The 16015-nt window shown below is 42.6% G+C and overlaps 1 protein-coding gene across 1 annotated transcript; it reads right to left on the reverse strand.

The window, feature by feature from the left end:
* Positions 1 to 215: 215 nt before the first annotated feature.
* On the reverse strand, positions 216 to 15466 carry BTBD10 (BTB (POZ) domain containing 10). Its single transcript, XM_010150884.1, has 8 exons — positions 15162 to 15466; positions 9054 to 9247; positions 8130 to 8415; positions 6330 to 6432; positions 5475 to 5595; positions 4195 to 4392; positions 2709 to 2819; positions 216 to 1321 (listed from the first exon to the last, which is right to left on the reverse strand). Exons 1-8 carry the CDS (start codon positions 15284 to 15286, stop codon positions 1011 to 1013), a joined length of 1449 nt encoding a protein of 482 aa, XP_010149186.1. The 5' UTR covers positions 15287 to 15466; the 3' UTR covers positions 216 to 1010.
* Positions 15467 to 16015: the final 549 nt, after the last annotated feature.

The following is a 16015-nucleotide window of genomic DNA, read 5'->3' on the forward strand; positions in this document are numbered from 1 at the left end:
GTTTCCAGAGCAGCTATTCTTTCTTATTCCCCAATTCAAGCTTATACTAAGAGGAAGACAGCAGTAAGGTAAGTCTGGCAAGTCTGACACTCCCACCTTTCTCTGCAAGAAATACTTGCTTTCCTTCCTCAGGGAGGGACAGTCAATATTTAAGTGAAAAGCAACTACTTCCAAAATTTATCCACCTGCTTAATCTCACAGATAATTCAAACCCATTAAAATAATGGAAACTTTATTTGCATGAAAAACTTGTTTACAAGCATTAATAAATGAAGAATGAACCATTTGCATTTTCCTATTGCATGACACTTTTATGAAAAATGTATTAAATATTTGTGAACAGATTAAGGTAAGGCAAAATTTAAGATAAAGCCCCTCTGCGTTGTTCACAATTTTTGAACATGGCTCACGCTGCAAACAAGTGAAAAAATTCACTGAAGAACTCTCAACAGATGTTACGTGGGTCATTGGATCGTGTCCTCAATCCAAAAACCCAGCAGTAAGTAGTTTTGTGCTCAACCATATACTTTTATGACTTGGAAAGGGTCACTCTATTCAGAGCAAAACTATTTACAGTTAATACTTTTGATAGAAGCACTTTGTTAGTATTGTGCAATACACTTAGAAAAAATGGCTTCAAATTCCATTTATCAACCATTTATAAAGTGCTACTATCAATTCCAATTCTGCAGTCTAACCCCTGCATAACACCACCGATGCAGCCCGGCAGCCCCCTGGGGCTGAGGGGCATCAGAGCGAGGACAGGCTGGCATACGAATCACCAATGTCACGAGCCTACTGGTACACACATACACGTATGTCGCTGAAACCCCAGCACGTCTGAGCTGTACTCCTGCCAAACCCACCGGCTGTTCCCTGCAGCCTTTCCAAAGGTCCACACCGCCATACCCTAAGCAGTTACACAACGGAAAAAACGGGCATGACAGCGCAGCGTGAGCGGAGTACAGTCGCTGTGAAGTAGCATGCTTTTGTTTTAGTGAGAGTCCAGATCAGAGCGGAGGGTTCTGTCCCTCCGGATCCACCTCACTGTTACTAGGTGGAGGATGGATAGGCAGGATATCCAGCTCATCCACCTGGGGGGTAGGATGCATTACCACAAGCTGGTCCTGGGGTATGTCTGCCGCCGCCGCTGCCAGGTTGGTGATAGATTTGCTTTTCACGCACTGAAAGTCAACGTGCCGGCTCTTTCCTTCCTCCTTCTCCCATGACATCCGAATAAATGGTCTTTGGACATAGTTGTAAATCACCTCCGGCCTTCCGCCCGGTCGCTTTTTCACCTTCTCTTTGTACGTAGGGTAACCTAAAACCAGAGCACAGCCGATGTCACCTTCCCCGCGCTGCCCGGTTCAGGGCTTCTCTCGCAACAAGGCAGCGGGCAGCACAGGGTGCGGCCCAGCCACCGTCACCACCAGCACCCTGACGGCCACGGGCGCCACTGCGTTGCCGACGCAGGGAGAGGACACGGGCAGCACTTTAACTCCCCACCGAAGCGCCAAGGAAGAGACCAGGGCGCTGTCGCAACGACTGCGCTGCCACCAGACAATTCCAAACTGCTCTCTCCTTGAGCCAAAAGCAGCCAGCTGATCCTAACACACTGCAACCTGGGAAGCGGGGAATGAGACCTCAGGAGCAGGGAAGGGCGTTGCTCTGCTGCATGGTTCAATTTTCCAGGTGGAATCCCAGCGCATTCCTCCCACCTCTCCCAGAGGATGAAGATCGGTTGTTTTTAGACCAGTTGCCCAACCTGGTCATGGCGGGTCTGAGCCCTCTCTCCCTCCCCTCTACCTTGGCAGTGGCTTCTGTCGCTAGGAAGGTCGCTACGAGGGGGCGCTAACGTCACCGTCTCCTCTGGAGGGACAGCTACCGTCCGTCTAGAACAAGCAGCGGCAGCAGCAGCGATGTGCCGTCAGCCCGCCTCGCTCGCCTGCGACAGTGGCTCTCGCCGAGCTGACCGGCACATTAGCCTGCGGGCTCACGCCCTGTCCAGCTCCACTGACACATCCCGGAGATCACAGGCAGTTGTCAGCACGTGCTTTCGGTCGGCAAATCACAAACGTAACTCTGAGAACTGGCGAGGAAGCGACAGGAATCCTGCACGCCATAAAGGCTCGATTTTAAAATATTGGGGTCAACAACCAGGGGAAAGCGAAATGCGAAAAACCCAGTTGTTACGCTCACAAGAAAAAGCTGAGCCTGCTTAATGCAGCTGTTACAAAGCCAGCCCTGAGGTGTTACAGATCAGCCTCCTACCTCACAGATGAGTATTTCTTTGCACTTCAATGATCTATGTAATGGTTTTGTATTTCCTGCAAGAAAATATTGATCTGCCACTTAAGAAACATTTCATTTCATGCCCTGAAAAGGACACCAGACCAAGAACAGGACACACCAAGCTGTGAAAGCGTGTCGTTACATCAAATGAAGCACAGAGAAGGTTTTGCATGAAAACTAAAGGGAAAACAGCACGAGACGCAAGTCGTGGGTCAAAAACCAGCAGCTAGACACATCTGGCAGACCAGTCACGGCCCCGTCGCCAGGTTTTCTAGCTGGGGCGGTTGTTCATCTCGCACCACCCCCCTCTGGCCATCCTACCATCTCCCCTCAGTGCGACAGGCAAGAGCAGCCCTTATTTTGTCAACTGCAGAGGCGCAGCAGAACAGTCTGGGGGCAAGCAACGCTCCTCCTACCTTCAATGCCCAGTCGGATCTTCTTGAGTCCCCTTTCCTTCAGCACGGACTTGGCCACATCTCTGTTTTCAATGTATTTGAAGAATCTATACAACTTTGTGCTGTAAATAACTAAAAATACATTTTAATGAGGAAAACAACTGTATTCCAAGATTACACCGCTAATCTTCAAAACACAAAGATTTATCTTTTTCACTGTTTTGCTTTACTCTAGTATTTGTATTTCAGAATGGGGGAGAGACGCAAGAACTTCAAAAAACAAATGGCTGAAGGCACTGTGGAACGGGCTGGTTGCAGGTGTCTTTTTCCCTATCAATTTACTGGTTTGTACACTTAGGGGGTTTTATTGCTGCTGCTGGATGTGGGAATGCAGCAGGACAACCGACAGAGCAAACCACATGATTACTCCCAACCCCACCTCCATGAAACAGACATCTCAATTTTTTTTTTTTCCCTTTTTGATGAAATTCCTGCAGACATTAAAAAAATCTGTCCAATCTGCTTGCCGTTATCAGAGATGTCTGCAAATCAGTTTCAGAAATCCCAGACTTGTGAAGCAGCAGAGGGACACCTTTGAAATTCCCAATATAGCACCTCAGAAGGAAGGACTGGGGCCCTCAATCCCACACAGCTGCAGAGGTCCGGATCTACCCTTCTGAGAGTAGAAATGCAAGAGGCAAGTGCGTGCCCAGTTTCCTAGGGCAGTGGCTATTCTCAGTTGACACCTTGGAAACAATGGTCCCAGAAACCTGAGCCCACTGTGTGGCTCCCTTCGAACAGCCACGCTTGACCGACATTCCCATAGAGCCTCCCTGCCTGAAGGACAGCTGCAGGTTGGCTTCCTCCAAACACGTAAAGGTTTTGGGTTCCTTATTTAAAACTACAAACCTCCCCCCAGAAAAACAAAGAACCAAAAACAACCACCAAATGAAAATGTAATACCTGAAGACACGTCTAAGCAGACTTTATACTACTGGAGTACAGAGGGAACCCCAAGCTCCTACTCCCCCCAGGCCCCTGAATTAAGTTCCCCCTGAAGCAGCATTTTCAGCTACAAGGACAGCACTGATGCAGGGTCCGGCACGGCACTCACAGGTGCTTTAACTCCTCACACGGCCAACTGTGACACACTGACACACTCCCCTAACCCAAACACAACCCCTCTAGGAGTTCTCCCACAATAAACATGACTCCTATCCATTGTCCCCATCCAGCTCTTTTAGAAAAAGTGTTTCTTCCCCCTCACTGACTGACAACACTTAATAATAAAAATTAGCTTCTCCTTTGAATTAGACTTGACTGCAACGTGCAACATACGCTTCTGGGAAGCAAAATATTAACCAGAATGACCAAAGCAAAGTTTCTGTCGGCATTAGGGGCATCAGAAAGACTTTGCTGACAGCATTTATGTACAAAAGGATGAAATCAGCACATTTACTGCTACCCCTGACGTAGTGTGTCATGGTGGAAACAATTAAAAACTTACTTTGTGAATACTCCTCTCCCATTTGTGGAGGATACTCTTCATCCCAGTCAACAACATCATCATCTGTCAGCACAACAATGTGGCACTCCCTCTCACCACTTTGGGCACTGGCTACCATTAACGGGAGAATCATTTCTTCCAGATAAAATTCAAACTGTCTGCGAGCACCATCATTTGACAATTCATGCATGAGAGCACCTGGAACAGAATTTTAAGCATAGGCACATGTGAAAGCTTGGTAAACAAAATGAAGGCACAAATGAACATGGCAGTTCTGTTTATTTTGTGGTGTTTTCTGCAGACAGCTGTAAAGACACGTAGTTATTACTTTGTGTAAGGCCAGAACTTTGTCACGTGTCTACCAGAAGCTACACTAGAAGTTCAAACTAACAGAACTGTCCTGCAGATAGTAACCTCACGCTGGGCAGAAGAGGAGTGGCTTCGAGAAGACCTCCTTCACATTTTACTACTGCTGAGCACGTGGTAATTGTAAGACTCCTCTCAGGTTTCCTAAAAGAAACATTATTTAAGCCAGTTGCTGAAATAGTAGAGCTTGCAACCCACTTTTGATAAGCAGCAGCTTAAAAACAAAGCCTCTTAGAACCTTCACTGCATGAGCTGCTAAATCCCTCTGCTAAGGACAAAGTGCACAGAGAATGTGACTCAGCAGGTGACACGCAGGCTGTGGCACTGCCGGTGAAGGCACAGGTGCCCCGCACTGATCTCGCGTCCGGAACGCCGCAGCTTGGCCCCGCGCCGGGCTCCACGCCGCACAACCGCCAGCAGATCGCAGGAACCAGAGACACGGGCCAGGCCAGTTAACCATTGCCCAAGCTTCAGCTGTGGTCAGGGAAGGAACAAGCTGAAGAGACACACGCACTGTGCTACTTCTGCTAGCAACACAGCTTAATGCTCTTAAGAAAGGAGGAGTTGAATAAATTATCCTCCCCATCCTCCGCAAAAAAGATGCCACTCTGTCACTGTATCTGTACTGCAAATGCATCAATAGAGTTTAACTGTTCTGCAGAGCTGTAACAGCAGCAAAATACCTGAATATCAGATACTGAAATATGAGAAACATTCATTTACAAAATGTGTACATCCATTGTCTCTGGGGATCTACTACATGAGAGAAACAAAAGGATGATTTTGCTCATGTAGCGTCAGCCACGTTCCTCACGCCAATACAGGATACAACCCGGAATTACACCCCACCCCCTCCCCTATTTGGTTAGGTTAGTCTGCATAATTCAAGTTATTTTGATGAACTCTGTACTTACTGAGGTCTCTGCACTTAATAGTACTATACTCAAAAGAGATACAGAGATAGTCACATGCTTCTCTCAATTCAGGAATAGATATCCCATCAGGACAGCGTATCACTCCAGTCTTGTAGTAATCCTACAGTAAATAGCAAACAAGACCCACAATGCACTTCAGCATGCACTGACCGATATGTTTCATCATTTCATTTATGATGCTTCCTATAACAGCAAACCCCCCAAAATGTAAGAGAGCATCATATGTTAAACTTTGAATTTTACTGTCCTCAAATTCAGCAGTTTTCTGAGCTGCTTTCAGAGCAGTGAGCTCTGGTGAAAACTGTTATTTAAGTGACAACTATTTATACTGATCATTTTGGCGTATGTATACTGTCTTTTTGGCTGTAGTTCACTCAGCTTTTGCTACTTCGACTCTGCTGACAAAGCAGTCTGGCAGCTCTACTCCTTCCCGTAGACACGAAATGCATAAGCAGCCATTTTCTTCTCAGACTGGCCTGCTTCTCCCCCATTACCTGCAGCAAGTTAGCTTCAGTACCCTGCTTCACCTGATTTCAGCATGAGAAGGGCTGAATATATCTGAACTAGGTGAGCTAGATGCACAGGAAAAGGTGAACAAATCTCTGGCAGGCAGTAACTTTTTGGTTCAGTTCATGCATGCATCCTCCCTCCCTGGCTGTCACATGCACACGTCTACACAACCCAGGGCTGTTCTCTCATCAAACAGTTTGAACAACACTGAAGAACAGTATTTATTCCATCCCCAAAGTCCAGGTACGCAAGTAAGGCTACATCAAGTAGTTATGCCTCTTGTCGTAGTGCTTGGCCTAGCAGTACTTGCCCTTGAAAACTCACCAGAATAGCACGAAATACAGTGGAACCGATTCCTTCAGCAACTTCGTACTCCCCTTTTTCATTAGGGCGTGTAAAGTTATGTTCTCTGCCTGATCCAAACATCCTGCTCAAGAAGAGTAATTTGGTTAGAATTCCTTACCATAATTTTTTTCTTTTGTAAATCTGAAAAGTAAAATGTCAAAAATAGCACAGGGAAAAATCAGTATATTCTCTCTTGCATGTCTGTAGACTGTTCAGTCTGGTTTATGTTTAGCAAGACGAGTATAAAACAGAAAGCAGGGCAGTGTAACTCAGGAAGGTCTAGTATTGTTTATCAGTCTTAACTTGCCAATACCCTTTGATCAAAACAACAGTTAGATCAGGCCACTTCCTGCCAGCAGAACCAGAACGCCTTTGGCATTTGTGGAGTCATGTAACAGAAGAACAGGTTTTGTTGTGGAATTCTCACTAAAGACATCTGAGGTAGGTAGTTTAAGAAACAGAACTTTGGGTTTAAATACATGCAACTCACCTCAATTTCACTTAAAAGATTTAGTTAATTCAAAAGTTGAAGCAATATTCTGATAGAAGATACCCATACTTAAGGGTACCATGTACAGCGTATTTCTTGCCACTAGGATGCAAGGAAAGTTAGACTAAGGAGGAAACTACAAGTCCCAAACAGAATCTGACTTCTAAAAACATGCTTCTGACACAGAACTACACCCTATGCCTACAAAAACATTGCTATCTACTCTTTGTTTTATTTACAAAACATAGCCGGATGGCAAAGCTTTGAATTCATACCCAAACCCAAAGAAAGAGCTGCTGTACTGCATGCATTCATCATGCAGAATGAAGTAACTTTTCACTTAATTTGTCATGTGCTTTCTGACCACTCTTCAACACAAGGAATAATATTGAGGAAAAAGGCAGTCTAACAGGATATAGGCAAATAATACATTCTTCTCACAGTTACTTTCACCTCCCAGAACACACTAGCTAAGCTGTTCCTGTTTAGTGTCCTGTGAACTAACACTGGGGGAAAGTGGGTTTATAAATAACGTGCATTTTAGAGCAGTATTTCCGTATCTTTATTAACCTACTTTTGAACTAGCAGAAAGCGAAATAAGCTTGTTCTTGAACCAGTCCCAAAGGGAGGATAATTCAGCAACACACACACCCCCCAAAAGCCTCGTGCATCAGCCAGTACAACTTACTCTGAGGCTGGGCATGGAAAAGGAAACTATTTCACAACGTAATTTCACACTGATACACTCCCAGTTTGTTAGTCTGGGTATTTACATGTATACACACAAATACATGTATTACCTATATACACTGATGCCTTACATCAGCGATTTAATTCTACTAATCGTTACTTCTATTTATTTCCCTTTACAGTCTACATTCTGAAACTCTTCCCTGACTTTTCACAAAATTGGGAATGAAGGTGCTATTTATCCCACACAGTTGTGATTCAAACAAAGCAGGAATTGTTTAATCATAGTTATTAACTGTACCTAGGCAAACAGCTTTTTTTATATATATATATTCAATATGATGATATTCATATAATATGTTCATGAGTATATATATTCAATATGATGATATTCATATAATATGTTCATGAATATATATATATTCAATATGATGATATCCATCTGATTTTTACTTAAAGACCTTTGCAAACTGGTAATATTAAACATTAGCAGATCAGCTGCAGCAACACGAGTTCAACAGCTATTTAAACAGTTTTAATACCTACAAAGCATTTATGGCTCTTCTACAGTTAGAGATTAAGAAAAAAAAGATACAAACCTGCCCAACATCGTATTAGGCTGTGCAGTAAAGATAGAAGGATCTACGACAAATCTGGTGTTATCCACTATGAGTGTTACGCGTTCAGAAGTTCTTACGTTCCGAGATCCCTCTTTTCCATTTTCATATACAAATACCATTTCCCCGCTGGCCTTGCAGCTCCCATCTGAGCTTGACTGGCTACTGTTTCTGCTGCTGTTCCCCATGCTAACAACCGACCCGTTAGGGGAAGTCTTCTGAGGACGAGGGCTGCTGGGTCTAGATGAGCTGTGATCCTTTTCACGATCTGAAGTGGGGACAACAAGGTGGGAGGAGAAAAAACAGGGAATGAAAGGTTTACATGAGCCCTACGCAGTTTGTGTCTTTCAAGGCACAAAACACGGCAATCTGATAAGTACAAATCCTTTCAATTTAATCTATTCCAGTTAAAGAAATCTTCAAAAGTAACTGTTCATATAAGATCCTGAAGTTTCTACCACTTAGACATCAAAGCCATCTCACCTCCCCAAAGCCTTCACAGGTAAAATTTAGCATTCTAGTACTGAAAAACCAGCTCAACATAACACAGAAACTATGTAACAGAGTTGGTGTTTAGTGCTAAGGTTGGAAAAAACCAACCAAGTTTTGTGACTTAAAAAAAGCGGTTCCTATTTTTCCAAATACCTAAACCCTATGAAGTAAAGGGGAAGCGCTTAGTCAATTATCTTCTTACAAAAATTAAGACCGTTCTTGTGATTTGAACTAACAGGAATACACGCTGCAGACTGAAGAAAGTTACGGCCCATCAAAAAAGGGTACTCCCAGCCCAGGGCACATGTAAGAAATTGTGTGTTGTGGCACCAACAACTAATGCTTTTTATGGTACCCCTTCAGCAAAACAGTAATTAAGAATTAAATCCTGAAATGCTATAGATCGGAACACACCAGAATGATACTGTCTTGTTGGTGAAGTAACATTCCTGATGCATGGAGTGAGCTGAGATTCTGCTCTTTCGTGGGATGAGTCACGAGATCTGTCACTCGACCTGCGTCTGTCCCGTGATCTCTCATGTCCACCACTTGCACCATGGAGGCTCATTTTTGTGTAGTCTATTCCTTTAGCAATACGAGACAAGGTGCTGAAAACAGAAATAACAGCATTGCAACGTTTCAGAAACATTATACATTCACATTTTAAAGGCTTTCACACTCCTTGTCCATGCTTTGAAGATTAGTATCATCCACCTCGATTTTGTTTCTTGTACTCATGTTCATATTTACAAACATGAACAACGATGTGGAATGCTAAGTAGGCAGCAAGAATTACCTGTTTATTGCTGGGCAATCTGCAGAGATGCTGCCCCATCAGCTGAGCCTGCCTGTGAACCTGTATTCACAGAAATCCCTTCCGGAACAGGTAAGTCAAATACAACTGAGCATTGCATTTTGATTCTTTCTGCTAAATTAAGTGTTCTACTCAAATCATGACATTAAAAGTTAGGTTTCACTGGAAAAAAATTACTCCTGTTTTGGAAAACCCTTCTCAGGACACAGGCTTTTAGTACAGACTTTCCCTTTTTTTGCCACTTGCCCTTTTACAAAGGTGGTCAGCTTTAAACTAGCCAATGCATTGAGACACTCCGGCCAAGGGTTTATTTCTGCTCATTCTTTTTACGTTTTCAGTTACTCTCAGAAGGAACAACAGTAAGCCGTCACAACCTAGACAGCAAACCTATTCACTGTATTATTAAAGCCATGACCTACAGCACTGTCAGTAACAAGTAGGACATTTGTTCTAAACCAGCAATATTAATGTAACAGTTTAGGGTTTTTTTAGACTGTGATTAAGTGATGTTGCCTTCCTTAAATTCAGATACTGATTACATTTTGCAATTAATTACTAAGCCTACCAACAAAACTAGTCAGTTTCAAGGTCCAGTACTCTCAGAAAATATCTGATGATAACATATCAACTTGCAACAGTTATTGTTTTTTACCAAAACAGCTGTTTTAACAAAAATACTTACACATTTATTTGTACTCTTTAAACCAGAATTTTTTATATCAGGACAGCACAGACATATCTGTGTCCTTGCACCATACTAGAATTCCCAAATTGGTTTCTTTGCTATTTGCCTTTTAAGCATGGATGTGACAACACTCCTTATTTACGGGTTTAACTGCAGAACTTTCCAAAATCCTCAGGTACTGGATAACCAAGAGAGACGTCTGCATGGCTCAAGGTCTGACAGACACAAGATAGTCATAATTTCCCACAGGAGCCTCAATGCCCCACTTGCTCACAGCCTGCAAATCACACTATTTTTACCAAGAAACCTTCAATGTGACTGTTAGGGATGCTGTAGGATTCAAGAACACAAAGAGGCAAGAAGAATGACCTAGTTAAGAAAAGTACAACGTATTTTAAAAGAATGAACTGTACAAGCAAGTTGAGCAGGATGTCCTCTTTTTAAGTTGCTTAGAAGTAATGGCCAAAAAAAAAAAAAAAAGGGCTCTTCAAAAAAGTCTAGCAGACATGTTCCAGCTTCAGGTTCCGGTGACTGATAGGAGCTAAAATCAGAACCAAAACGCTATGATAGAACTTACACCATTTATATTGGCACAAAATGGGTACTACCATAATGCAAAGAAGAACTATACCGCTCAGCTAAGGAAGACAAGCTTCTCGCCACTCCATCTGAATGAAGGAAGGATCTCATATACAACAAAGCAGAAGTTTGGTGCAGAGAGAACCCACTGCAATACTGTTTCCTGCCAAGCTCGAAATATGCTGCAATAAGACATGTATCTTCAGGATGTGAAGTCAGCCAAAGGTCTATTGAATAAGGTAAAAGAATTGCAAGCCTTGCTTGTGGCTGGAAATGCTGAGATTTATAGTCCAAGAATAAAGATGATCCAACCACTTTCATTAAAAGGAGATAGAATTTTCCTCAGGACTTCCAATGCAATTCTGAATATACCAAGATTGATAGCATTTGAGCATGGCTAATGCGTCTCCTCCCTTGTTTTACTTCTCCATTAGAGAAAGCTAAATTTTGTGTTACAAAAGTGAAAAGTGTAAAAATTAGCAAGAGTGAGATCTGCAAACCTCCCTTTCAAGAACATCAACAATTCAGGAAAGCCTTTGCACCTTTTCTACCATATATGTGTGTGCAAAATATAACCATTTTAGTAGGTACAAAATATGTCCACAAGTTATGAGAAATGTGGATTATAGCCTATAATTAAAATCTAACTTGAAACCAAAGTCTGACCCCTGTTTATACATGATGATACTCATTACTACTACAGCTAAACTTCCCAAGAAGTAGTCAAACTTAAAAAAAACAAAAAAAAACCAAAAAAACCCAAACACAAACAAAAAAAGAACCTCTGAATCTCATCTGCATGTTCATGTTTGTGCATCGGGTTATAACCAACTATCCCACAAAGGGGGTGTGTGTGTAGTACTCAAACACATACATATTTTGTCAGAGGACTGCTATCTCAGCAAATCCTAATAAAGCCCCGTGTGATCAGGCCTTTGTTAAAGCAGTGCTTTGATCCTAGCCCTGGTAATATTCCTAACCATGCTGTGAGAAACAGGAGCTTTGCAGGTGCCACATTTTATAGTATCAAAATGTATGACTCACTATTTCTCAACAGCTAAGGCGCTCTAGTTGCTTTAAGTAAGGGAAGCACACCAGAAAATGAAACTGAACCACTGTACGGATATACAGGCTTATCACACATTTTGGCAGAGCAGACGTGAATTACCCTTTAACAGAGAAGGCAATTAAAATGTGATTCTTAATCCAGAAAACCATCTAAAGCCACATTACCCTCCAAGCAGTGATTCAGAGCTCACACTGAAGTAGGGTAAGCCCTAGTTAATAATCTCTTCACAGGAGTTGAGAAAAACAGGTGCTACAGGAAGTCACGCTGACTCAGCTGGCATCATGCTTCCTCCTTAGTCACGTCTGAATAAAGGACTAAACACGCCAGACACGACCGTTTCAGCTGTACCTGCCCAGTATCGGAACTGGGGCTGCTTCTGTCTTGGTACGTACAGCCAGCAAGCCTGGGAGGAGAAGCAGTGTGAAGATTAACCTGCCTCCTACTGCCAGCCACGTCCATCCCTTCGGAGCAGGACACACGAACCCTCATTCGGCACTACGCAAGGGGCAGAGGCTGCCAGCCAGCTGGAGGAGGACAGGATGCTTAAATATGAAATCAATTGTTTCTGAAACAAGTAGATTAGTAAATAATTTCAAAGAGCTGTTCAAATTGCTGCTGGCCACACCATTCATCCGCTTCTATGTTGTACTTACCTTCCTTTAATGTGCAGATTAATGCCAACTGTGGGACTGGGACAGATTAATGCCAACTGTGGGATTGGGACAGATTAATGCCAACTGTGGGATTGGGACATTATCTATTAGCCAGAAGATGCAAGATGTAAGCAAAAATTGCAGCACTTCAGAGAATTCAAGCAGTTTGGCTTGAGACAGCACCATCGGAATCACGAATCTTAACTCATCTTAGTAACAGCCATCTAAAACGTCAATCTTAAATCTCATCGCTGTGGAGTCACAGTACACAAAAAAGTTGGTTTCTTCGATCTGCTGGATACGTATCTGACAAAATCTGAAGTTCCATTTGTTTGACAGCATACGTACTCAGATAAATACTACCACCGAGATGCAACTTTGCTCCACAATAAACAAGGCAACTAAAATGAGTTTAACTCCAAACAGGGAGAAAATAAAGAAGAGGAATGTAGCATGTCAGAAGAGACAGTCACAGGTTTTCCCCTGCAATATTTGACTACAAAAACTGTGTCACTGAGCTACTCTGCCACTTAGTCTGAAGAAGGAGCTACACCTGTGGCCAGTACATATAAAAGAAGAACCGTGGCATGTATTTTCCTGTGAAGAGGCTTTAGAAGAATTTGCAAATGTTCAAAAAAAAAGAAAGATATATCAGAACTACCAAATAATTTTGATTTTTTTTTTTTTTTGATAGAAAGACTTGTAAACATGACTTTCTGCCCCCCTCAAAGCAGCCACTGGGGACAGGAGGTTGTTTCTGCAAGAAAATGCAAAAACCCTTTGCTCCATCATACCAACAATGCAAAACTTGCTAAAAGTTGCTTTATGTCACTCTCTCCAGAGTTTTAAAATGCCGACTTCTTAAGTTGCTAGGTAAGGCTTGGCGGTACATTTTGTTCAAGGAGTCGTAACATTTGTAGAAAATGGAACTTTCACTACAAACCTGTCCCCAGGGATGCAGGCAAGCCAAACTGTCATTCCCTAGGGAGTTCCACAGTTGTGTCAATGCAGCTACCTACCTACATGGACGGAAGAGTGACTGACAGAAGTATAGCTGCCCCACTGGCAAGAACAGGCAAACTGTTAGGAAGTATGGTGGTTCACAGAAGCATTATGCAGACCAGATAAAACACCAGTACCTCTGCAACAGCAGTGAACCTCTGATAATGAAAAGTGCCAGGAAGCCATTGGTCTCATGTGGCACCCGGCTGCCATACTATATTAATCTGTAATTTCAGCCTACAACAGTCAATGGTGCTCTGCACAGTGCCTCCAAGAAACTCATTATACTTTCAGCTATCTCCCTCTGAAAAGAAGTATTTGCCATGTCAACTTGCAATTAATTTCCCAGCCGATGACCACCAGCTAAATGCCATGCCATAGAAACCAGGGGCAAAGACTGAGGTACAACACCAGCCTAGAGGCAAAATTTTCTCCTGCATGCTTAATAACGTACTGCATTTAATTTAAAACTGTGAGAGAGGAATAAACAAAACCACACACAAGCATTTTAAACCCACAGCCTCATTTCCCCATTCACTAAAGCTGGAAAAAGCCTCATATATGTAGAATGTCCAGTACTCAAAGTTTATAAAGGAAAGGTAAGAGAGTCTTGCTTTACCAATTACTTCCCTATAACGGGGAAAAACCACAAACATCCAACCGTATGAATATTGGTGTATTTAGACAATCTTCACAAACTCAAGATACAGTTTTTCCTGGCTCCAAAGGAATGCTGGGACACTAGGCATTGCACCCATTCAAGAACCTTAGGTCAATGACAGAATTTATTTTCCCCCTCAGTCAGGGATCAAGGAAGCTCTGCCTTTGTCAAGGGAAGAGGCATTTTCTTTAAAAGCAACTGCCTCACAAAGAAAATCAAATAAGCTCAAGGCTTTATTTAAGCAAACCTATTTAATATGATGTAAAGGAGGAAAAAAGACTACCATCAAAATGGCACACTTGTCATACTGGTATGCTTCCTATTTTTGCAGCAAGGGAAGAGCTGTTTTTAAAAAATGTAAATGCTCTTCAATTTAATGATGCTTTGGAGTCATCTGTGGGAAGAGCGCTTCAGTTTGCCTTTATACATAACAACATATTGCTCTGAATATACTACTAATGATTAAAAGAGGTCATTAAGCTAAATTAATTCTACTGCCAAAACAATTAGCATGTATTCCAATACAACAACTTCATGTGCATCCTTCTGAACACTGCCAATAAACACACTTGTTTTACAAAACAGGCTCTCATCTACACAGAATTATGGTGCTAAACCAACATACTTCTAGCCCCCGAAACCATCCTAAAACCCACCTAAATGAAAAGGACACAGCAGTGGAATATTAACCAAGATTTTTGCCCTTGTCTTCCCCCTTTATTTTCTAAAACTTGTATTAACTAACTCTTCTTAAAATACAGACTTAGATCCTTTCCTAGGATGATTCACATAATCAACACATGTAGAATAGGGATACAGAGCTTTATCTATACGCTAATTTACAGCTATAGTGCTATAAGGCTTTGGAAGAAAAGAAATCTGTTCTGTTCATACGGCTAGGACTCACACAATGACAATGCTTCTGCCCCTCTTCCTCCCCCTGAAGTCTGTTCTTTGTCAGCAGACATTTCAATTGACCAGTACACACAAAGGACAGCACTTTTCCTCATTCTTCTCCTGAATAATACCCGCAGATTATTCCTGTTAACAGATACGCACCTTCCTCTTGTATCTATCAGGGAAGAAACACAAAAGCATGGCAATAATTTTGAAATCGGAGCACAAAGGAATTCTGTTCCTTCCAAGAAGACAGCTTTGAAAGCCAGATCAGCATCCTTTGGCATTACTTGTTAAGTTCAGCATATTTGATATTTCCATCATTTCTTCAGTAGTTCACTGCACCATCAGCGAGCCTCACTTTTTCCTCCATCATCTTCCCCTCAAGGATAAGAGATTGCAGCTATACAGTCCATTAAGTGTTCAAAGACGCAAGCCCCTCTAGATATTAATTCAATTCAGTTTCTCACAGTCACTGACTCAGCCATGCGTAGTGCAATCCTGACGTCTGACCTCGCAGCCTCCTGTGAGCTGAATTCATACTTGCCGTTTCCCCATCTCTAAGCAGCCATTGGGTACCAGGATTGACAGGCAGGGTGGGGAGCGTGCGAGAGGAGAGCTGCTCGGTACTGTGCCAAGTACCATCTGCGAAGCTATTTCTAGTCCTGCCAGCTTGTCGGGTTTCAGCACACAAACACCACAGCTGAAAAGGTTATTGCTAACTTTCTCTTGTCACATCTCTCATTTGTGCTTGTGAGCATTCAAGATAGACAATTCCACGCAAGTTTCAGAGGATGGTTAACCTGCTCCTGTAAAGTCTGCCTGGATTAATATTTAAAATGCATTCACCTTTCACTGAGTTCAGAAGCAGGTACAGCAACAGCCTTTTGAGAACAAGGCAGCACAAGCCTCCATTTTTTAACTACAAACATCCCTTTTCCAGCACGTCTAAGCCAGAAAAAGTGTACTCTGCTTTGTGACAGTCTACATATTAGTATATAATTATACTAATCAGC

This window comes from Eurypyga helias, unplaced genomic scaffold, assembly GCF_000690775.1.
Source record: "Eurypyga helias isolate BGI_N326 unplaced genomic scaffold, ASM69077v1 scaffold47970, whole genome shotgun sequence".
Classification (NCBI taxonomy): domain Eukaryota; kingdom Metazoa; phylum Chordata; class Aves; order Eurypygiformes; family Eurypygidae; genus Eurypyga; species Eurypyga helias.

What these genes read in the sequence shown, in the direction of transcription:
- BTBD10 (XM_010150884.1), bottom strand. Translation starts at nt 15,286, where the DNA reads ATGCCAAAGGATGCTGATCTGGCTTTCAAAGCTGTCTTCTTGGAAGGA. An exon ending in CTGATAGATACAAGAGGAAG is followed by an intron (nt 9,248 to 15,161) that starts GTGCGTATCTGT and finishes TTCTGTTTTCAG; the next exon opens with CACCTTGTCTCGTATTGCTA. An exon ending in GGGAGAGGAGTATTCACAAA is followed by an intron (nt 2,820 to 4,194) that starts GTAAGTTTTTAA and finishes ATGTATTTTTAG; the next exon opens with TTATTTACAGCACAAAGTTG.